At 32.9% G+C, this 24,148-nt stretch overlaps 2 protein-coding genes across 2 annotated transcripts; one reads left to right on the forward strand and one right to left on the reverse strand.

Annotated features, from left to right (window-relative positions):
- Window positions 1-980: 980 nt before the first annotated feature.
- Window positions 981-14,716, forward strand: LOC109102780 (zinc finger Y-chromosomal protein 1). Its single transcript, XM_042757301.1, is given in 9 exon segments — window positions 981-1,342; window positions 2,225-2,321; window positions 3,471-3,676; window positions 3,678-3,813; window positions 5,235-5,384; window positions 6,971-7,090; window positions 8,865-9,011; window positions 10,196-10,333; window positions 13,042-14,716. Coding segments are annotated over 8 exon segments (2,268 nt in total). The 5' UTR covers window positions 981-1,342; window positions 2,225-2,254; the 3' UTR covers window positions 14,346-14,716.
- Window positions 14,717-19,755: 5,039 nt separating this feature from the next.
- LOC109102343 (lipocalin-like) lies at window positions 19,756-22,834 on the reverse strand. The gene is made up of 6 exons (XM_042757293.1): window positions 22,670-22,834; window positions 21,335-21,474; window positions 21,168-21,247; window positions 20,972-21,085; window positions 19,955-20,056; window positions 19,756-19,874 (listed from the first exon to the last, which is right to left on the reverse strand). The coding sequence occupies exons 1-6, from the start codon at window positions 22,763-22,765 to the stop codon at window positions 19,861-19,863; spliced, it is 546 nt and encodes a 181-aa protein (XP_042613227.1). The 5' UTR covers window positions 22,766-22,834; the 3' UTR covers window positions 19,756-19,860.
- Between the last annotated feature and the right edge of the window lie 1,314 nt (window positions 22,835-24,148).

Consider the following 24,148-nt stretch of genomic DNA (forward strand, 5'->3'; position numbering starts at 1 on the left):
CAACTGGTCAAAACCAACTAGATATAGATCCTGTTGAAACACCTGAGTTCATGTAAATGGAGAAACAATTTTTAAGTATGCATTTCAGTATATACTTTTTTAGCAGTGTTTGCAGAATATTAACTACAGATTGAATTTGCTTTTAGTTTGTGTTACAGTTCTGGGTTAATGTGACTTTGATAAACAACATATGGTGACAGTTTTTGAACATTTGGGCTCCTGCTTTATCTCACTCTCCAAAGACATCCATCCCAGAAACAAATGAATGTACTGTACTGTACTGTACAGTGCTAATTTTCTACTATTTTTTGTAATTCTCACGGAGAAAAAAAAAACACCACATGCAACGAGTTGCATCCAGTATAGCCTACAAAACCTAAAATAATACACCCTTTTCTCACTAAATATGGGTTAAAACTACAAATATTTTGATTTGGGATTAGAGATTGGAAAAAATGCCTGAAAAAAAAAAACTGATATTTCATAATAAATTGCAAGACTTTCGGTTTTGATATTGTGATTTGTGCTCTTAATATTTGATTTATTATATGTTAAGACTCGTGATGTGGGCATGAAAATGCTGTGCATGGGATGACCCAAGCAGCGGGCGCTTTTTTAAGGGCCAAAACAATGAAAACATCCATATTTAATGTTATTTCTTCAGCCAGTGAAGTTTAAACAATGAGTTTAAAAGATGCTCACGCAGTCGGAATGAGAAATAGGTTCAGCAGCTCTCATTTTTGTAATTCTACTGAGAAAATATGCATGCATGATCGAAAAAAAAAATTAAACATGAAACAAAAAAGCCTCATGCAAGTCTTTTATTTAATATGATACCCTAAACTAAAATGGGTTAAAACTAAAAATGTTTTGATTTGGGGTTAAAGATCGGGAAAATCTCTGACATGAGCTGATATGATTTCCATCTTCCAAATTTGTTATTTGATCAAATATATTAAGACTCGTGATGTGGGCATGAAAATGCTGTGCATGGGATGACGCAACCAGCGGGCGCTTTTAAAGGCCAAAACAATGAAAACATGAATCTTTGATATTAATAGTTTTAACAGTGAGTTTAAAACATGCTTATGCGTTTGGCTCGATCGTTTGCGCGGCAGCTCGGTGTTAGCTTCGCGTGCACCGGGTGAATGTTGCCCCTCGGGCTTCCGCGTTTTGCTGCGGCTCTGCGCAGTGTCTGTCTGCGGAGCTCCGCCCTCCCTGCGCACTGCGAGGCCCGCCCAGCGCCCGCTAACTCCCGATCCAGCCCTGCCCGAGTCTGGGGGAATCCGACGGCCTGCCTGCCCGGGGAAAATCTGGAGGCCGCCCCGCGCGTTGATCTATGGTAAGTGCGCCGATGGCGACGAACCGGACCGCGCGGGTTTCATCCCACGCCACGCCAGCTTAATGCGCTGTTGTTGCATGTTTTGTTGCATTATGTTGCGGCTGGAGACGCGAGGCCTCGCCGGGCCCCGGGCCTTACGCAGGCCGCGATCGGGCCTTGAGCACCGGGGGTGGGTTATTGTTTATAAATGCCCCTGCAGGAGCTAGTCACCAAACGCGTCTTTGTTTCAAATCAAAGTGCGCGCACTCGCATGCATGCATGCGTGCGTGGGAATAAAACGCGTGATGTATTATGGCTCAAAATGGCGCGCGCAGGCAGGTTTTGTTTTTCAGCTCAAGGGGGGAAATTATGGTCACAAGACGCCATGTTTATGTCCGGTTTCAGGTGCTGAAATGCGAGGAAACCTTCAGCGCTCGGGGGGTGGGAAGCTTCGGCGCGCGCTGCTGCACACATTCTTCTCGAATGCATGAAGCTTCGAGTGTTTCCTGACGTGCACGAAGCATTCAATGCGTTTTGCGTCGCGTTTAAAGATGCATTGCATCATTTTTATAAAATGCACTACCGCTTATTAGTGCTCATGTTTAAATCCCAGTCGTTGTTCTTGTCGCAGTCATTTGCAAATTAAAGGGACATGCACGATATCTGTTCATATTTATTAGTAGTCTGTCTATCTGCTTTCATATTTCTCTCTGTTTGCATGCAGGCACGCCTCTCTGTCTGTATGTTATTCAAACCTATTGCATGTTTACATTGGCAACTAGCCTAGTTCTTGAAGCCTGTCACATTGTTATGATCCCTCCTGTCCTAAAGCTATGAATGGTTATTTAACTCTATTCTTCTGTAGCAGACAGTCCAGATTAATTGTTTGTGTTGCTGTGTTAGTTGTGCCGTGGCCAATGAAGAATAAAGACGATGAATGAGGAGGTGACAAGGCTTGCTCTCCGTTCCCAAGAGCCAAAGATTATTCTGCATGGCTCAGGTAGGAAAGATGCCATGATGTTTGCTCCATCATTTGTCTGTCGCACTTAATGCCGGTGTTGTGTTATTCTTATTCTAGAGACAGTACAATACAATGTTTTTGATCACAGAGGAGAAAAAAATGTAAAGTTTAAATTTGTATTTTTGTATTAAAACATTTAATTTGTACTTCTATTTACACTAGCATATACATATATGGCATATGAGACGTGAATATGAATAAATAATCAATTTATATAAAAGTATAGTTTTTAATATTGTATTTTTGTATTAAAAAATATACTATTTCATGCAATTTTATTTTATTATGTATTTTTATATTTTTTTTATGTATTTATATATTATTTATTTTTTATATTAATTGTTTTATATATTGTTTTTTTTTGAATATTATTTTCTTTATAACATATAATGTTTTATTTAAAAAAAAAATTTTACATAATAAAAATTACAATTATATTTTTTACATAAAATAATGATGTAATTATAATAAAAAATATAGAATTATAAAAAATAATTGTGTGTGTGTGTGTATTTTTATTTTTATATATATTTTTGTTTTTTTATATTTAATTGTGTGTTTTTTTAAATATCGCAGCGCACAACAAAAATATATAAAAATATATATTTTTTTATCATTTAATTATAATGTAAAAATGTATTTAATTATAATTAGAAATATACATTATGTATTACTCATTTAGTATATATTTACTTATGTATATTATCATTAAAAATATATGAAATGCCACAATGGGCAACAAAATATATCAAAAATTTTATTGCATTAAAATATATATATATATTATAATATAATCATAATAAATTATAATTAAAAATAAATTTTATGTAATAAAAATATAATGTAGATAATTAGAATTAAAAAAAATATATAACAGTGTGTGTGTGTGTGTGTGTGTGTATGTATATATATATATATATATAAAATGTAATTATGAATAATAATAATTATATATCATTCATGATGTATGTTTTTAGCGTTGTTGAATGTTTTTATAACAGTGTCAAAAAGGCAATATTAAACAGTATATATAGTTAGTATAGTTAGTATAGTGAGCAGTGGTCTGTTTGGATTGGTCATTATGAACTCATTTGAGCAGTTGAGCGGTAGTTTGGGGTGCTGTTGCAGATGAGGGCGGTGCGGGGGAGGAGGAGGAGTACGTGGTGGAGCTGCAGGAGACGGTGCTGGTGTCAGAGGTGGAGGGCGAGGCCGCGTCTGTCCAGGGCTTCTCCTCCGACGAGCTCGTCATCCAGGACGCCGTGGAGGATGTGGTCGCCGAGTACGTGCACTGCGATGACGACGAGGGCGTTGCCGTGGAGACCTGTGTGATGTCAGAGTCCTGGAGGGTTGAGGAGGAAGGAAGAGGAGGACGGCGTTGCCATGGCAGAGATGACGGAGGATGTTCTGGTGGCGGAGGGGAGGGACCCTGAGCACGACTCGGACGGCTGCGGAGATTACCTCATGATCTCCTGTAATTCACAAACTCACTCACTCATCCTGTCGCTTTAATAGTTCAGTTGTTCCTTTGTTTCAATTTACTATTTCACTTTTAGTTTTAGTTATTTAATTTTTTTTTATTTAATTTTTATATATCTTTTTTATATATCTAAATCTATATAGATATATATATATATATATATATTCTTTTATCATTGGTTATTTTTATAATATATAATATAATATTGAATTTTTTTTATATCTTCATACACACACACACACACACAAAATACATTATTTATATATATATATATATATAATATTTTTTTTTCTTTTTCATTGGCTATTTTTTATGATATATAATATAATATTTTGTAATCTTTAGTCTCTATTTATGTATAATATATATAGTAATGTGCTTTTGTTATTGTTATTAGTTTTTATAATATATATATATATCTCTTTAGCTTAATTTATTTCAGTTTTAGTTTTAGTAATTGTAGTACCTCAGCCTAAACCAATTTCAGCTATATTTCTATATTTTCATTCAAGTATTTATTTATTTATTTATTTGATTTATTTATGTTCCGTTTTTGATAGAAATGATTTTGTTTACTTGTACTTTTGTCATTATTAGTTTTTAAAATATTATATAACATAAAATTATATTTGTTTTTTTATATTTATTTTTTTTTTTTTTAGATTTTTTTCTTTTTTATTTGATTTATTTGTTTTTTAGTCGAAGTTATTGTTATTTCAGTTAGTTTAAACTTATTTATTTTAGGGTTTCATTTGTTTTATTTTTTAATTTTTCATCTAATATTTGTTTCATTTGAGTTTAAACATTTTATATATTCAGTTTTTAATATTTAAAAAAAAAAAAATGTAATTATGTGCTTTTGTCGTTTTTATTTATTTTGTTCTTTTGCTCACTTATTTATTAAATCAGATGTTTGTTTGTTTATTTATTTTTTTTTTTTATTTTTTTTTTTTTTTTTTTTATTTATTATTTATTATGTTTGTTTTTTTTTTTATTTTATTATTTTTTGTTGGTTTGTTTTTGTCGGAATATTTTAATTGGAATGTTTTCAAAGTGGATTGAATTGTTTGAAAATTGATTATTTAATTTTTATTATTTCATTTATAATATTTACTAATATAATATTTTATAATAATACTATAATATATATATATATTTTATATATAATATTTTTTTTAATATACAGTATTTAATTATATTTTCATATTTTATATAATTAATAGTATATATATATATTGTTGAATTTCCATCATAAATAACAACATTGTGATGTATAGTTAATGTGATATAAAGTTATAAGGTTTTAGTTATGCCACTCATCTTTTGATTTGTTTCTTCTCGTTTGTCTTTATCATCATCATAATGATCAAAATATTATCTGTTCGTAATGCTACAGTGTGTTGTTCCTCGTGTAGTGGACGAGGCGGGTAAGATGGTGTCTGGAGACGGAGAGGAGGTGACCGTCGAGGGGGCGATGGATGACCAGGAGGTGGAGAAGGATGAGGACGGACAGGAAGTCATTAAAGTTTACATCTTTAAAGCAGACTCTGGAGAGGACGACCTCGGTGAGTGAACGAGAGACTTGAGCCATTATTTCTATCAAATTATAGTATTTAGAATATTTTGAATTAGCTTTTATTTTTATGTTTTTAGTTTTTATTTAGTTTTTTACATTTTTTTATTTAATATTATTTTATATTTTTTTATTTTATAATATTATTCGTTTTTTATTTTTATATTTAGCTTTTTTATTATTTCATCTTAAATGTATTTTTTTGTTTGTTTTTCATGCAATGTTTGTGTTTTATTTTATATCTTCAGTTTGTCATTAATAAATTCATTTAGTTTATAGTTATGCGCTTTTGTCTTTATTATTAGTTTTTATAATGTTATATGTGACCCTGGAGCACAAAACCAGTCTCTTAAAGGGATACTCCACCCCAAAATGATAATTTAGTCATTAATCTCTTACCCCCATGTCGTTCCAAACCCATAAAAGCTCCGTTCGTCTGCAGAAACACAATTTAAAGATATTTTGGATGAAACCGGGAGGCTTGTGACTGTCCATAGACTTGCCAAATAAATAACAGTGTCAGGCGTCCATAAAAGTATGAAAGACATCGTCAGAATACTCCATCTGCCATCAGACGTGCAATCTGGGTTATATGAAGTGACGGGAACACTTTTTGTAAGTGAAGAAAACACAAAAATAACTGACTTATTCAACCAATTCCTTTGTCAGCGTCTCCTCTGTCGTTTGTCTCTCCATATCACCGTATGCTGTGTATGCTCTTCTGTATCATCCGCGCCACAAGGTTGCGCTGTTTCTACGTGTATTTTAGTTTTGATCGTTTGTCTCTCCATATCATGGCGCGGATGATATTTGATTAGTAATATGCATTGTTAAGGACTTCGTTTGGACAACTTTAAAGGTGATTTTCTCAATATTTAGATTTTTTTGCACCCTCAGATTCCAGATTTTCAAATAGTTGCATCTCGGACAAATATTGTCCTATCCTAACAAACCATACATCAATGGAAAACTTATTTATTCATCTTTCAGAGGATGTACACATCTCAATTTTGAAAAATTGACACTTATGACTGGTTTTGTGCTCCAGGGTCACATATAATATAATAATATATTATATTATTCTTTTTTTTATATATATATTTGTATTTATTGTTTCAGTTTTAGTTTTAGTAATTTTAGTACATCAGCTTAAACTTATTTCATGTAGTTGCCAAGGCAACACTTCTCATTTCGTTTGACTATATATTGTTTATTTTATTTCTATGATTTATAATAGTTTTACTCAACACTAGCAGCACTACCTTCAGTTCAGTGATGAAGAAATTAAAACACAAACTGCTGATTCACGTTCTCTGGCGATCATGCTGGGTTTTTCACAACTTCAGTTATGATCCAGTTATGATGCGTCATGATTGTGAAGTGTGCATCATATTAGAGGTAGTTGCTGGTATCTGGCCAGGATGAAACCTTTTTAAATTTTTACTTTCTGATGAGTTAAAATGTCGACGGCAAGTTAAAAAATCCATATTGTTATTGTTGATGGCGTCTGTTGTTTTAATAGCATGAGACGAGGATGTGGTCCAGTAGCTGGTGGTTTAGCGCTGTATGTGTGTGCAGGAGAGACGGTGGATCTCGGTGAGAACGAGGCGGTGGCTCTGGCTGAGCCTGTGGTCCGTCCGCTGAGAGAGAAGATGGTCTACATGTCTGTGGGAGATGCTCATCACACACAGACTGATGGTGAGAAACTCTGAGAACATTGATTTGTTTTCAACATTGATAATAATCAGAAATGTTTCTTGAGCAGCAAATCATCATATTAGAATGATTTCTGAAGATCATGTGACACTGAAGACTGGAGTAATGATGCTGAAAATACAGCTTCGATCACAGGAATAAATAAAATTTTTAAAATATCTCACAATATTACTGTTTTTACTTTATTTTGAAGCAATAAATGCAGTCTTGGTGAGCAGAAGAGTTAGCCATGCAACCATAGAAATGTGGCATAGATTTATTGTTGCTGAGCAAAATCACAGCTTGCCACATCAGTTTAACATAAAACTAATTTGGTTAAATCAAACTGTTTTATAATCTTATATTATAAAATAACAGTGGGTTTTGTAGTATTAGTTTGACTGTTTTGAACTGAAGTGTTTCATAATGTGAAGCTGTTTTATCTGTGTTGTTATCATTAAGTAAACCTAAAAATACAAAAAAAATTATGTTAATTGAAATAATGTTAACTGAAATAAAATAAAATATGAAAAATAGTTGAAATACTAAAATTGCTAAAAATAAAACTGAAATAAAAATTTATAAGAATTAAATAGACTATTAAAAGCTAATGCAAATGATAAAAGCATACAACAAAATTACTAAAATGAAAACAGAAAATCTATAATAAAAATTCAAAATGATCTTAAAATAGCACTGTTTTTACCCTTTATTTGATATGAATCATCTGATCTTTTGCTTTGCGTCTAATAAGCTCCAAGTACAAAGAGAAAATGAGATGAAGAACCTTTAATTTGAAAAGTATTTAATTCACTGGATTGTCCAAAAATAGCTGGATTATTTAATAATAATATATGACTTTAATATATAATATTTCCTATTAAATACAGTTTTAATTAAATTTATATTATTCTATATTAAGTACTGTTTTATTTTATTTAATATGTATTTTATATTAAATATGGGTTTATTTAATATGTAATATTAAATAAAAAAATAATACTTAAAATATTATGTTAAATTTTCATCATAACTATATTATGATGTATAGCATTGATGTCATATAAAGTGATTTACACTGATATAGCACATGATTATTTAATTAATTGTTTAATATTATTATTTATTATATAATTATATTAAATATCGTTTTATTTTATTTAGTGTATAATATTTTATATTAAATACAGATTTAATTAATATATACTATTTTAAATAAAATACAGTTTTGTTTAATATATAATATTTTATAATTAATTAATAATTTTTATTTTGTTTTATTTTATTTTTTTTTTTATTTTATATATATTATCTATTTATTTTATTTATTTATTTATTATTATTATTATTTTTTTACATTTCCATCAGTAATAAATAAAGTGTGATGTATAGCATTAATGTGATATAAAGTGATATAACACTGATATAGCAGTAAACATGTTTGCTTGATTTTCTTCAAATAGCCATTTCGTTTTGTTTAAAACACTATGTTCTTTCTGTGCTACAAATGTTACATTATGTAACTTTTTGGGAACACGTCAAACCAGCGCCATAACCATTATAGACTTTGATGAGGATGTGTTTCTGAATGTCTGATACCTTTGGTTCCAGTTTTGAAAATGTAGGTATTATTGTCCCAAATGTACGCCTCTCTGCTGAATGATGACAATAAGATGTTTTCAAAGATGAAACGCTGTGATATGAAGCATTGAAACAGCACGAGTGTTAATTTTTTGGTTTAAGTCAAACCAGCGCCATAACCATCGTAGACTTTGAGGTGTGTGTGTTTGTGGGTGTATGGTCTTGGTGGTGTTGTTTATGGAGGTGGTGGTGGGAGGAGAGGAGCCGGTTCCTCACGACAGACCGTATGACAGCACCGCCCTCAGCAAGGACTTCATGCCCGTCGCGTGGGCCGCTGCATACGGTCAGGAGGCTGCACTTCACTGACACTACAAATCCTGATCATGTAGTTTTTTAGCAGCATTATTAGTGTATTCTTTTTGTTGAGGAGAATGCTGTGTGTGTATAGGGGGGGGGTTTTGTGAAGCGGAGCGGGGGGTAATTCATTCGATTTGATTTTGATTCACAAGCTTTTGATTCAATTCTGATCTCGATTTGATTTAAAATCAGTGATTTTATTGTATCACTGAAAAATAGTTTTTTATCAATGTTTTGATTTAGTTTTTATTTTCTGTTTTCATTTTCATTTTAAAATTTTGGTAATTAGATTTTTAGTAGTTTTTGTTTTCCTTTTAGTTTAGTTGAAAATATACACATATGTCTATAGTTTTTATTAATTTTGTATTTTTTTTATTTTAACACACACATATATATATATATATATATATATATATAATATATATATATATAGATATATATATAAATTTCTATTTTAATTTCTTTTTAAATTGTATTCATTTTTTATTTTTTTAACCAAATTGAAAACTATAGAGTCATTGAAAATGTATATATTGTTTTTATTTATTTATTATTAATACAGTTTTAGTAATTTTAGTACAACACAAGTTAAACTAAATTAAAATGAGAAAAACAAACTACTAAAAAATGACACAGACACACAATAAAATTACTAAAACTTAAACCGAAATTAAAATGAAGACAAAACATTTGGAAATATTAATTGAACATTTACTTACTTTAAAAAGTTACTTAAAAAGATTAATAAAAACTATATTATTTCAGTGACATATTTGACAAAATTGACATATTTTGAATGATGAGAATGTGTTTATTAACATCAAAAAGTAACAAAGCACAAAGTTTGTTGTGATTATTTAGTGAAGTTTTTTTTTTTTTTTTTTTGTTTGCAACTCAATAGAAAACAATACAGACCAAAACAATGATCTTGAGTGTTTTTCTGTTTATTTATGGATATAATCCTTAGGGGAACAATAGGGCCCTGCGCCCCAGTGGCTTTGGCCCTAATAATCTGTCTAGAAACACTGGATCGCAGTAACATACTGTGCTTTCAGGTCATCTCTGATAGAGGTCGACTGATATGAGCATTTCAAAGTACAATAGAGTTGTGGTTTTGTTTCTTCTAATGATAAATGGTTGTGAATACACTCGTGTGTGTTCGGTAAGCAGGTGCGGATGAGGGCTGTGAGAACCGTAACGGAGCAGCGAGCGCATTACTGCACATTGACGAGTCGGATGCACTGGACAAACTCAACCGGCAACACGGCAAGAACAAGAGACGAGCCGAACCCCGACAGGTCCAAACAGGTATCAGCACACACCTCTCACTAAATGATTAATGCATCTTAGGTTTTGTGGAATTGCTTTGAAAGTGCTAAACTTTACAGAAAATTGCAGATTACGTAGGATGCATCATGCTGCAGGACCATTTCACATGAACTAGTGAAATCAAAATGATGATTCAGAGTGGTGAAAAAAAAAAAAATTTGACCATTCACAGCAGAAATGTGACCCTGCACCACAAAACCAGTCATAAGTGTTTATTTTTTTAAAAATAAATCAGCTTTCCATTGATGTATGGTTTGTTAGGAGGACAATATTTGGCTGAGATACAACTATTTGAAAATCTGGAATCTGAGAGTGCAAAAAAAACCTAAATATTGAGGAAATCGCCTTTAAAGTTGTCCAAATTAAGTTCTTAGCAATGCATATTACTAATCACAAATTAATGGAGCATGATCTTTACTTAATATCCTAATGATTTTTGGCATAAAAGAAAAATCAATAATTTTGACCCATACAATGTATTTTTGGCTATTGCTACAAATATACCCCAGAGACTTAAGACTGCTTTTGTGCTCCAGGGTCACAAATATGCATTTTGCAATATGCAAATATATAAATTTTTACCTTGATGTTGAAAACAATTTTTTTGTTGTTGTTGTTGTTGTTATTTTAAAATATTGTTTCAGTTAATTTAATAATTTGTAAATGTTAAATTGTCATTTTACTTCAGTAGTTTTGAATGTCTCATTTGCCTCAGCTGAATTGTATGTTGTATGCAGTATTATTTTAGTATTATTTATTTTTATGTTTTCATTTTTAATTTTTAATTAGTTTAATAGTTTTTTTTATTTATTTGTTACTTTTTAGTTGTTTTAACTTTTTATATTAATCTACTATTATATTTTATTTGGTTTCATCTTTATTTCTTTAAACACAAATGCTTTAATAGTTTAGTTGTAGTTAACGACAATAAGCCTGGTTGTTTCTGCATTATATCAGATATTGTCTGTAAAGTCTTTTATCTTCTCTCTCTCTTTTTGCGATTTAATTTTTTATATTTTCAGTTTTCATTTTGATTTTAGTTTAATTTAATAATTTTGTTGTTTAGTATTTTTTTTTTTTTTTTTAAATATTGCTATTTATCTTTATTTTTACCTCAGTTTTATTTTTTTCATTTTGTTTTCAGTTTTTGTTTTAGTTTGTTTTCGTTTATTTATTTTCGGATAGTAATTTTTGTGTTTTTAGTCAATTTAGTTTATCAACTTAAATTAAGTGAAAGTTATAATTGTTACCTTGGCAACTATCTAATATCATATTTTATTTAATTTTTTCAATTAACAGTGTTTTTAATAGTTGTATTTAACACTAATATTCCTGGTTGCATATGTTTGGAGATAGAATTGTTGTTAAATAGATTAGTCCACGCATTTGTGGATTATCATCTTCTTGACACTAGAACTATTTTAAAATCCACAAATGCGTGCAGCGATCTACAAATGAATGCCAGGCAAAGATGTGTTTGTGACATAAAAATATATTTGTGACATATTTGTTTTTTATTTGCAAATCTTATTTTATTTATTTGTGAATTTAATTCATGTTTGTGAAACTCTAAGGTTTTTTGTGGCTCTCATTCTATTTGTTTGGAATTATGCAACAGTTCTATCTCCATACTGGGGCTGGACGATATGGCCAAAAGTTATATCACGATATATTTCTTAATTTCGGTCGATACGATATAATTCCGATATTGATATGAACACTATTTATCTGAAATAGAAATCTTTTGTAACATTATATATGCCTTTATCATCACTTTTGATCAATTCTAAGCATCCTTGCTAAATAAAAGTATTTATCCCCCCCCCCCCCCCCCCCCCCAAAAAAAAAAAAAATTGTACTGACTCCGAGCTTTTGAATGGAATAGTGTGTTACAAAAGCTTTTTATTTCAGATAATTTGGGATCCTTGGATCTTTCTATTCATCAAAGAATCAAAAAAAAAAAACTTTTAGCTATGATCACAGGAAAAAATTACATTTTAAAATCTATTCAAAGAGAACGCAATTTTAAATAGTAAAAATATTTCAAAATTTTACTGTTTTTGCTGTACTATGGATCAAATAAATGCAGCCTTGGTGAGGAGAAGAGAATTACATTAAAAATCTTACTGTTCAAAAACTTTTGACTGGTAGTGTAGGCTGATTATTATTATAGATTGAAACAAATGTGCTTCAGCCAGAAAAAAAAAGGTATGAAAAGTGCTCCGAGTCACTGCAGAAAACAAAAAAATTGAACAACAGTAAAAACTGGAAATGTTGCTGGAGACAGGCTTATTGAAAATGCAAATTCATTGTCTGCCAGCAGGAGGCGCTTTTAGAGTGATAAAACTAGCGGTTTCCCTGGTAACGGCTGTAATCAAATCAGCTCCGCTACTTTATCAGATAAAAATGAAAATGTTAAAACGTGCAGTGCTCATGTTTATTCAACGAAGTCAAACGCCACAAATAAATCAATGTAAAGGAAACACTGGCAGTGTATATCGATATATCGGAAATGTTTAAAAATCATATCAACGTTATTGAAAAAAAATTATATCGCGATACATATTGATATTGAATTATTGTCCAGCCCTACTCCACAAATATGCATTATATCTGCTATTGGCTTCAAAACTGGTTCTCTTTTATCCTCTCACTGTCCTTTTCGGTCTTCTCTCATTTCTCATCAGCGATCATCATCGGTCCATACGGACAGCCTCTGACCGTCTACCCCTGCATGCTGTGCGGTAAGAAATTCAAATCCCGCGGCTTCCTCAAGCGCCACACTCGCAACCACCACCAAGACTTGTTGAGTCGCAAAAAGTACCAGTGCACGGACTGCGACTTCACCACCAACAAAAAAGCCAGTCTGCACAACCACATGGAGGTGCACGCGCTCAGCAACAAAGTGCCGTTCGAATGCGAGACCTGCGGTAAGGAGTTCCACCAGCAGGCGGCGCTGTTCTCGCACCGTCTTCAGCACCACCAACAAGAGCAAAAATCGCCCACGGCCATCGCGTCGCCGCTGCCTCCCGCCGCCGCGACCAAGACGCACAAATGCAAGTTTTGCGATTATGAGACTGCCGAGCAAGGGCTGCTCAATCGCCACCTGCTGGCCGTGCACAGTAAGAGCTTCCCGCACATTTGTGTGGAATGCGGCAAAGGTTTCCGCCATCCGTCGGAGCTAAAGAAACACATGCGCACGCACACCGGCGAGAAGCCGTACTCGTGCATGTACTGCGATTACAAATCGGCCGACTCGTCGAACCTGAAGACGCACGTGAAAACGAAGCACAGCCGCGAGCTGCCTTTCCACTGCGAGCGCTGCGGCCAAACCTTCAGTGAGGAGGACGAGCTGACGCAGCACGCGGCCACACACGAGGACGCTCGGGGACACCAGTGCAGTCACTGCGACCATCGCAGCTCCAACTCGAGTGACCTTAAACGTCATGTCATTTCCGTGCACACTAAAGACTACCCGCATAAATGCGCCGTCTGCGGGAAAGGCTTCCACCGGCCGTCTGAGCTTAAGAAACACTCTGCGTCGCATAAAGCCAAGAAACTGCACCAGTGCCGCCACTGCAACTTCAAGATCGCAGACCCGTTCGTTCTCAGCCGCCATATCTTGTCTGTTCACACTAAGGAACAGCAACAGCCGGCGCAGTCGCCGACTCCGCCCACACAGGCGTCGCCACCACAAGCCCCACCCACAGAAAAGCCCGCCCCCAAGAGGACTATAGGTGCGGCGCAGTTAGCAGCGCCCGCTGTAAAGAAAGCCGGTGGCGGGAAGGGTCCGCGAGAAAGGAGGGTGTATCAGTGTCAGTATTGCGACTACAGCACAGGAGATGCGTCTGGCTTCAAAAGACACGTTATTTCCATCCATACTAAGGACTATCCTCACCGCTGTCAGTACTGTTCGAAGGGCTTCCGGAGACCTTCGGAGAAAAACCAGCACATTATGAGGCACCATAAAGACATGGTGCCGGCAGAATGAGCACCTCCTCTTTCTCCTCTCACTTCCATAACCACACTAAACAGCCAGTGACTGGAGATCACCATCCCTCATGTTGGTAACCTCTGTATTGGGCTTCTTACCAAGACATGCATAGCAGTTGTGTGTTGTGTCTGTATGCAAGAGAAAATTGTTGAAAGTGTTTAGTGGCATAGACTGGAAGAGCTTTCACATTGCTTATGTTCACATGGTCTGCAGTCGTAAAGGAACAGTTCAGCCTAAAATGACATTGCTGTTGTTGTTTATTCACCCTCATGTCGTTGTCAAACCTGTATGCATTTCTTTCTTCTGCTGAAGAAAGTTGGCAGGCAAACTGATTTGGTTCCCACTGACTTCCATTGAAACAAAAAAGATATTTTGAAGAATATTGGTAACTAAACCATTTTGGTTCTCATTGATTTCATCATTTGGACAAAAAAATACAATGGAAGACAATGGGAACCGAAACTTTCTTGTGTGGAACATAAAAGAATACATTTTGTAGAATGTTGGGAATACATTTTGTAGAATGTTCCATTGCTTTTTTGTCCATACAATGGAAGTCAGTGGGAACCAAAACATAGGACTTTCTTTCTTGTGTGGAACCATATACCATTTTGGTTCCCATCAACTTTCAGTGGAACCCAAAAATAAGTTATTTTGAAGACTGTTGGTAACTAGACTGTTTTGGTTACCATTGACTTCCATTGGAATACAAAAAGAAGGTATTTTGAAGAATATTCGTAACTAAACCGTTTTGGTTCTCATTGACTTTCATCATTTGGACAAGAAAATACAATGGAAATCAATGGGAACCAAATATGTTTATTTCCCAGCATTCTACAAGATATCTGCTTTTGTGTAACAATGGAAGACAATGGGAACCAAAACTTTCTTGTGTGGAATATAAAATAATACATTTTGTAGAATGTTGGGACTAAACGGTTTTGGTTCCAATGGACTTCTATTGTCAATGGGAACCAAAACATAGGACTTTCTTTCTTGTGTGTAACACAAAACTATATGTTCTATACCATTTTGGTTCCCATTGACTTACATTGTTACACAAAAGCAGATATCTTGTAGAATGCTGGGAAATAAACATATTTGGTTCCCATTGATTTCCATTTTTAAGGAGAAAAGATCCAATGGAAATCAATGGGAATCAAAACACTATGGCTTTCTTTGGTGGAGGAATGTTTGGAACTAAATGGTTTTGGTTCCCATTGACTTCCATTGTAACACAAAAGAAGATATTTCGAGAAATGCTGGGAGCCAAAGAGGTTCGGTTTCCATTGACTTGCGTTGTCTTTTTTGTCAATACAATGGAAGTCAATAAGAACGAAACATTCTTCAAAATATCTTCTTTAGTGTTCCACAAATGAATGAAAGTCAAAGTTGTTTGGAATTTACATTTTTTGGGTGGACTATCCCTTTAAATAATAAGTAAATAATAACACTTCATTTTGGCTGGATTGTTCCTTTAACATCAGATGTTTTATGTTTTTTTTCCCCATGCATTTGAGTTTGGTTTTGTATCTTAACAGATGAAACTAACCTGTTGTCCTCTGGGATCAGGTGCATATTCCTGAAGCATTGTATTGTGTTCAGTCTGTCATTGAGTAGCCAACACATCCTCTCTGAAATGCCTAATGAATATTGGACAGTGTGATGGATATCTCACTCAGTCTTACACTTTACTAGCATGTCTGTCTGATTGATAGCTGTTTGGAAAACATGGACACCAGGAAATGTTTTTAATGTTCAGAAACACATCGGAAAGATACCAGGCTGTTTTCCATCGGCACTGAGGACATTGCCTTATTTTGCAACCTCTGTGTGATCAGGACGAGGTTATAGGGAATATCTGGTCTCTCAAACCTTTAATGATCGCAAAAAGAGCATAAGATCTGATCTGATGAAGATGATGAGGGAAACACAGATGCTGCATCATCTGTAATGACCAATATGTTTGAAAGGAATAGTTCACCATGAAAGCAAAAAAGCCATTTACTCTCCAAAAATGTATTCGTAGTCCTCTGAGCCCATATGAAATGTCAGTTTTTGCTAAAAATCAAGCTTTCATGTTAATTAACTTTTGCTCGTTTCCTCAGAAGTGTGAAGACTTGGAATATATAACGTTAAAAAGTTGTATAGTCTAATTTTATGACCCATAAAAGAGGAAAAAGGTAAACGTTTGAAACTACATTGAGAAAAACTGATTTTTTTTTTTTTTTTGTGGTGAACTATTCTTTTAAGGTTTACACAGAACTAAATGTCTTTTTATTATTTTTTTTTTTTTTATTTGATTAAGTCCATGCACCTCATGAACAGAGTTATTTTAAAGTGTCTCATGTGTTTTGGGTCTGTGAGACCAGATAACCCCTTTAGTCTGTGTAATATTAAGAAAGATTTTAATCATGCAAACGTAATGTTTTCTTATGATGTAAGATGACCTAAATACATTTCACTTGGATGTGATGGGACCACAGAGATGTGAACTAAATAAGTCTCATGTAAAGAGCATGTCTGGGTCAAATTTAACCCCAAAATCACGAGAAAAACTAAATTTTTCACAGCTTTTATGCTAATTTAAAAACAAATCATTGTATTGCAGTAAAAAAAAAAAAAAATTATTCTTTTATGTCACAGTGATGTAAATAACCATCGTAAAAATAAATAGGAATCATTGGAACTAAAAATAGCATCTGGAAAAAATTTGGTGTAGAAACAATTTTCACTAATTAAATTTCACAATTAATTACAATGAAACAATGAAATAAATGTGAAATTTTAAAGAAGAAAGTCTTGCATAACATTTTCTTGCAAAACATACTCCAATATTCGTTTTATTTAACTATTTACAGTGTATTATCATTTTGATACAATTATTTCAATATGTTACATGCTCATTCTTCGTAAATATTTATGACATTTACTAGCAATTTCTGAGTGAAAATTGTTTCTACACCAGTTTATTGTCAGTGTATTCATTTTCATTACTGTAGTATAAAAATATACTGCAATACAGTGATCTGTGTTTAAGTTTTCACTAGTGTTGTATAAAATACATTAAAAAATACATAATAATCAAAAAAAAAAAAGTCAGTGTCACAATGCAAAACTTAATGGTCTAAATATGTTCAAAATAGAAATAATAATTTGTATATCTTTAGTTTTTGGGGTGAAATTTTTCCTGAGCATGTTTGTTTTTTTGAGATTCAGCCATATGAGCTCTTTATATTAGATACAGTATGCCAAACAAAAATTTTTAACGACCTTATTCAAGCCAATTTTATCTCTCATCAGTATCCACGACATGCAGTATGAGTTTTATTTGATTTAAAAAGGACAACCATAATGAGATTACAAATGATCTTTATGTGTGTATGTTTATGGTTGGATGATTAAAACTCGGAGCAATGCATCAGATATGTTTGCCGTTGCCAATAACCTTTTCTCCAGGTGACTCTCTCGTCTTGCCGACTTCATAGTGATGGTCCTGTTTGGCTGCGTTCACAATGCAAATACACACTAATACGCACTATTTGTCTTAACAGTCGACGTCAGACCTCACTTAAAGCTGGTACTAGGCTGGCATCCTTTACTAGTTACCAAAAACGTGACAAAAAGCTGGAATCGACAAGGCGAGTCATGTTTTAAATGCGCTGTTTTGTGTTTGTATGTAACGTAAATGGAATCAAATACCGCTTATTCGGGTCACAATTCCACTAACCTGTGATGGATGATGTCATATCCAGCTTTGCATGTGATTGGCCAGAGGTTTCCAGAGGAGCTCGACCTCAAAGCACTGAAGCAGCCTCTCTTTGTGTCCGAACAGCACCATTAGCAATGATTGGCAAAAACGATGCCATCGGTCGGGAAGGGCCTTCCTCTCTCTCCCTGTGATCATTTTTATACTGCAGATATTTATTTGGTCACCGTTTAAACTTTGTTGTATAGTTAAATGTAAGTAGGAATCTATGGGACTATAACTTATTGTTTTGTACACAGATCTGTAAAGAGAGAGTGTAGATGTAAACACTTCGGAAAGAGGAGTTCAGAACTTTGTGTTGTCATGGATGTATCTTCACATTTGTTTAAAAAATGACAAAACAGGAAATAAAAGGCAAAGTATTTTCCTGCATCCTCTGTTCTTTATGGAAATGCAAGTGTCCATGTGCATAACTTTTTAGAGATGATCTTATGTGGGATATAGTGGATGTTTCCATTTCCATTTATTCATGTGGTAGATGCTTTCGTCTAAAGCGGTTTACTGTGAATTCAAGATATACGATTTATCAGTAAGTTCAGCAGATTTATTATTTATATGCATACAATACCAGTCAAATACTATGGACACACCTGACTTGTTTCTCAAAAAAGTTGTGTATTTACAGTGTTAGATTTAAAAAAAAAAAAATCTGTTTTAATTTGAAAGTTTTATTAATATTGTTGTGTTTTTGTCAGTAGTTTTTTTTATGTCTATGTAAATGTCTATACATTTTGTATAAATTCTTTAGATATTTTAGTACATTATGGTAAACTAAAATGAGCTGTTGCCTTGGCAACTAGCTGAAATAAAATGTTTATTTTTTTATACATTTTTCTTTCTTTTTTTCAGGTAAAGTTTATTTTAAGTAACTTTTTTTAAGATTTCCTATTTTAATGTTGCTTTAGTTTTAAGTTTAGTTTAGGTTTTAGTAATTTTGTTTGTCATTTTTATTAGTTTATATATATGTGTGTGTGTGTGTGTGTGTGTTATATATATATATATATATATATATATATATATATTATATATATATATAATATATATATATGTATATGTTTTTATTAATTTTTTTTTGTTTTAGTTAAGTAAAGCCTTGGTCGAAATAAAACAAGTTTGTTCATATATATATATATATATATATATATGCACACACACACACACACACACTTAATTTGAGTTTTATGGTTTTAATTTTCGTTAACTATAATAACCACAGTTTTTAACTATAGTTTTAAAATATATATAAAAAATTTAAAAGTTTTATTAATATTTTTTACTATACGTTGCATTTTTATTGGTTTTAGTTGCCTTGGCAGCTACCTGAAAAAAAAAAAAAGTTTTGTTTATTTCAAGTAACAGAAGATTTATGGTTTTATTTTTTAGTCACCTGTGACATCCCTGGTGCATACATGCTTGAAACTCATTTCATGGAGACCTACATTTTTATATTTTATGTTTTTTATAAACAAACTTTCATAACTTTTTTTCAATTTCACTTTTATAACTTTTCACTTCTACAGTAATCTGCCACAAAAAAAAAAAAAAAAAATCACAACACAAATGCCTCATAACAGAGGTTCACAAAAGATTTTTTTTTTGTAGTGTCTTGTGGAGATATGAGGAGATGTGGGGGAGAGATTTTGGAGGGTGTAAGGGGTGATACTGAGAACGTAAAACATTAGAGGCACTTTAAATGATTCACTACAGTCATAATACATCAGTCAGGATTCAGAGAGCTGCACATCAAGGGCACTCGTCTAGAGAGAAAAGATGTTCACGTCAGGCCTGAATACATTTATATTTAGTGTTCATACAAGTGTTTTTAACAGCGTTTTACCATTTTTAGGCAGGATGGCGATGTTCTCAGGCAGAATGCCTTGCTCCAGAGAAAACCCGGTGAACTTGTCCAGGACGTCCTGGCTCAGGTCTGGGGTTCGGCCTGCGATGACAGCACAGACACAAGGGTCCCGAGAACAATTCAGAATCAGTGCAAACATTAGTAAATATTTTAATTATCTGAGCTGCTGCTTTTCACAGTTATTTTTTATCACAGCACACATCACAGTCTGAGGAACGTGAGATTTAAGCTCATTAGAAACGGCTTCACGATCTATTTTACTTGTGAAACATGACATATTTCAGACTGAAACGAAGAAATGTGGTGAAGTACTTCACTTTACCCATCAAGAACTGATTGGATTGTAGAAAATTGAGTGTTTTAAGTTTAATAAGGGGATTGGAAGGAAACATTAAAACGTGAAAGAGATTAAATCAGCTGAAAATGAAAGTTGGCAACATTTACAACAAGGTTCATTTGTTAATATTAGTTAAATACAACACAGTGTTTGAAAGTGTTTTTTAATCTTAGTGCATGTTAATTTCAACGTTTACTAACCTGAGCTACGATACAGCAAGAAAATATAATTTTTCTGGCATATATATGTTTTAAATATAAGCTTAATATATGTTTAAACAGTGAAGCTCAATTAAATATATTTATAAATATATTTAGTTTTAAACCTCACATACTAAAATTTTAAAATGTATTTCAGGGGCAAGAAATATAATAATGTTTATATAAAATATAATAATATAAATATAAATTGATATATACACAAATATATTAAATATATTTTAAATTTCAAATATATATTTCATTTAACATCATTGTTTACAACATATTTAGGCCAGATTTTATTTTTTTATTTTTATTTTTTCATCAGTGTTAAATTCTATATGGCATATATATCTATATATACGTAAGTCTATAGTTGTGTTTAGTTTTTATGTGAAAATGCTCATATTCAATGCCTGTTAAAAATTTAAATGCTACATTTTAAAGTGGAGTTCATACCGTAGAGTTTGTTGAGAAGCGTGGTGGAGTCAGCTTTGGTCTTGATGGTGTGGATCAAAGCATATTCATCATACTTCACATCAACGACACGCATGTCATTGTCAGTCTCCCAGCCTGAGGAAACACATCATTTCTCATTTAAATCCTGTATAAAACACTACTGTATTTCATGTCTAGATGTCGGTTTCTTCCTTACCTTCACTGCGGAAGCTGAATTTCCCTGGAATATCCGTCTTTTGAGCCAGATGGTTCATCCTCCAGCACGAGCCGTCAGGACTGGAAAGACAGGATGGAAAGTCATAAAACATGAGAGTATGACTTTATTCATAGTTTCTTCTTTTGTTAGTGATCAGACTCTCTTACTTGAGACTGGAATATGCCATCTCCAGATCTCCTTCATCAGTCGGTGTCAGCATGGCGATGCCCATCTTCATGTTTGCCTTACGGGTAACAAACCACTCGGCATTGGTGGCAAAACCAATCAGGTACCATTTCCCAGCCACCTGTGTGAAAAACACACATCAACATTTGGTAGCTGCCATGAAGCTATATATTTTAATATATATTTTAATTAGACAAATAGATACAAAAAAAAAAAATACAGTTCAAAGTTCCATCATTTTTGTCCATTTCTAAATTACACATTTAATGTTTGATACAAGTTTTGCAATATAAAAATGCAAAAAAAAAAAAAACTTCTTTGCATGACATAAATGAGTAGCTGCTATGACATTAGGCACCCAGAATTCACAATTCAACACTTTCTGTTGACACAAAAAATAAAGTTAAAAGTGTCATAGGTTTTTAATGATATAAAATATTATAAATAATATAAAGAGGCATGCAATTTTTTATTTATGCATTTTTGCATGAAATAATTGTGCACTTTAGTGTCATTTTAACTACATTTGAACTACTGAAATAAAAGAATTACTGAAAATATAGTTTCATCATTTTTTAATTATAAATGTAATGTTTGATACAAGTTTTGTACTAAATTTAGACTCATTCCAAAAATTATATAATATGTGACCCTGGACCACAAAACCAGTCTGGGGTATATTTGTAGCAATATCCAAAAAAAAAAAAAAACATTGATCAAAATTATCGATTTTTCTTTTATGCCAAAAATCATTAGTAAAGATAATGTTTCATGAAGTTTTTTTTTTTTTTTTTTAAACTCCCTACTGTAAATATATCAAAACTTAATTTTTGATTAGGAATATACATTGCTAAGAGTTAATTTGGACAACTTTAAATGTGTTTTTCTCAATATTTAGATTTATTTGCACCCTCAGATTCCAGATTTTCAAATAGTTGTATCTCGACCAAATATTCCGATCCTAACAAACCATATATCAATGTAAACATTTTTTATTCAGCTTTCAGATGATGTATAAATCTCAATTTAATAAAATTGACACTTAAGACTGGTTTTGTGGTCCAGGATCACATTTATTTAGTTTTAGTTTTTGTGGTTTGCATGAAATAACTAAATAACAGTCATGACACTAAAGTACCTCAAATATAAACTTTCTGTAGAACCTAAAATTTAGAAGTTAAAACAGTATATACAAATTTTGACTACAGAACCATAATTTTCAATCATTTCTAAATTATAAATGCAATGTTTGATACAGGTTTTGTAATATAAACATGTAAAATGCAAGAAAAAAAAAAACAGTTATGCATTCTTACCCCCTTGACATCGAAGTCGGCTTGCGGCGTGACCTCCGAACTAACGGCAAGGGCACAGAGCAAAACTCCCATCAATCCCAGCAGGGCGGTTGCCATGGCTACTGCAGAGCTCAGTCTGGAGTGTGTGGGAATTTGGGGCTCAAGAGCTGAATTCTGCGCGCTGAGTCACGCTGCAGGACCTTATATAGAGCCGAACCCCATTACATAAACACACGCCCCCTACACACACACACACACACACCTACATGAGCACATACCAAAAGTGCATTAGAATTATTAAAACTAACACAAACCCTACAAGAAATCTGTTTTGCGTTTAACTTTGCATTAATACGACATATTACTTTTTTTAAGATTTAGCTAACTTGTACAAACAGTTTTTCCTCCAAATGACATTATGTAAATACACAAACACACACACACACACACACATCTCCAATACACTTGTATATCTGAGCTGCCGGATACTTAGCACACACATCTAAATATCAATATCATCCATTCAGTTCTCACATTTCATCGTGTGCAATCACACACACACACACACACACACACACACACACACACACACAGAGAGAGAGAAGCATAAATAATGTTGGGTTTAGGGCCCCTTTCATTTAACTGCTTTGTTATACAACAGTTGGCACAGAGGTTTGTGAGAGGGTGTATTTCTTTCTTAACCAGAGGCTATGCACACACACACACACACACACACACACACACACACACACACACACACACACACACACACACATGCCCCTTAAAACTCCAACATGTCAAGACAGGATCAGCTTATTTGGGTCAAAGGGGTTACACACACAAGTGGGGTCCAAAAGTTACAGATCACTATTGAAAATTTCACACTTTGAATAAAACACACACATTTCACACTTGAACAAAACCTCCAGCATTATTTGAGATGCAAAAAAGAGCATCTTGAGATTCAGTGGATGAACATCTGACGATCTGTACAGAGAGTCACATGATCAACAACAATCATTTACTTGAGTTTGATTTGATTATAATTTTGTCCTAACATTTTTTTTTAACATCATTCAAAAACAATTCTGAAACTTTATTTTCAGGTTTCAGTGTAAAATAAAATAAAATAAAATATTTTTAATAAAAATAAATAAAAATAAAATAAATATGAAATCACAAACAATTAAATAGAAAAATCCAGATTTTCAATGTGGTCACAATCTTTTGGACCACACCGTATGTTTTATATAATATGGCAATTTTTGATGTTACATTACAACATTAGAAATATCAGTAAAAAAAATGTTCTAATGTTTTAAAGTTTGATTTAAATGATTTTTTAAAAAGTCTCTTCTGCTCACCAAGGCTAGTTTTACTTGATCTAGAATACAGTAAAAATGTGATTACAATTTAAAATAATTGCTGTCTATGTGAATATAATTTATTGCTGTGATCAAAACGGAATTTTCAGCATCATTACTCCAGTCTTCAGTGTCA

Source organism: Cyprinus carpio, chromosome A5, assembly GCF_018340385.1.
Source record: "Cyprinus carpio isolate SPL01 chromosome A5, ASM1834038v1, whole genome shotgun sequence".
Classification (NCBI taxonomy): Eukaryota; Metazoa; Chordata; class Actinopteri; order Cypriniformes; family Cyprinidae; genus Cyprinus; species Cyprinus carpio.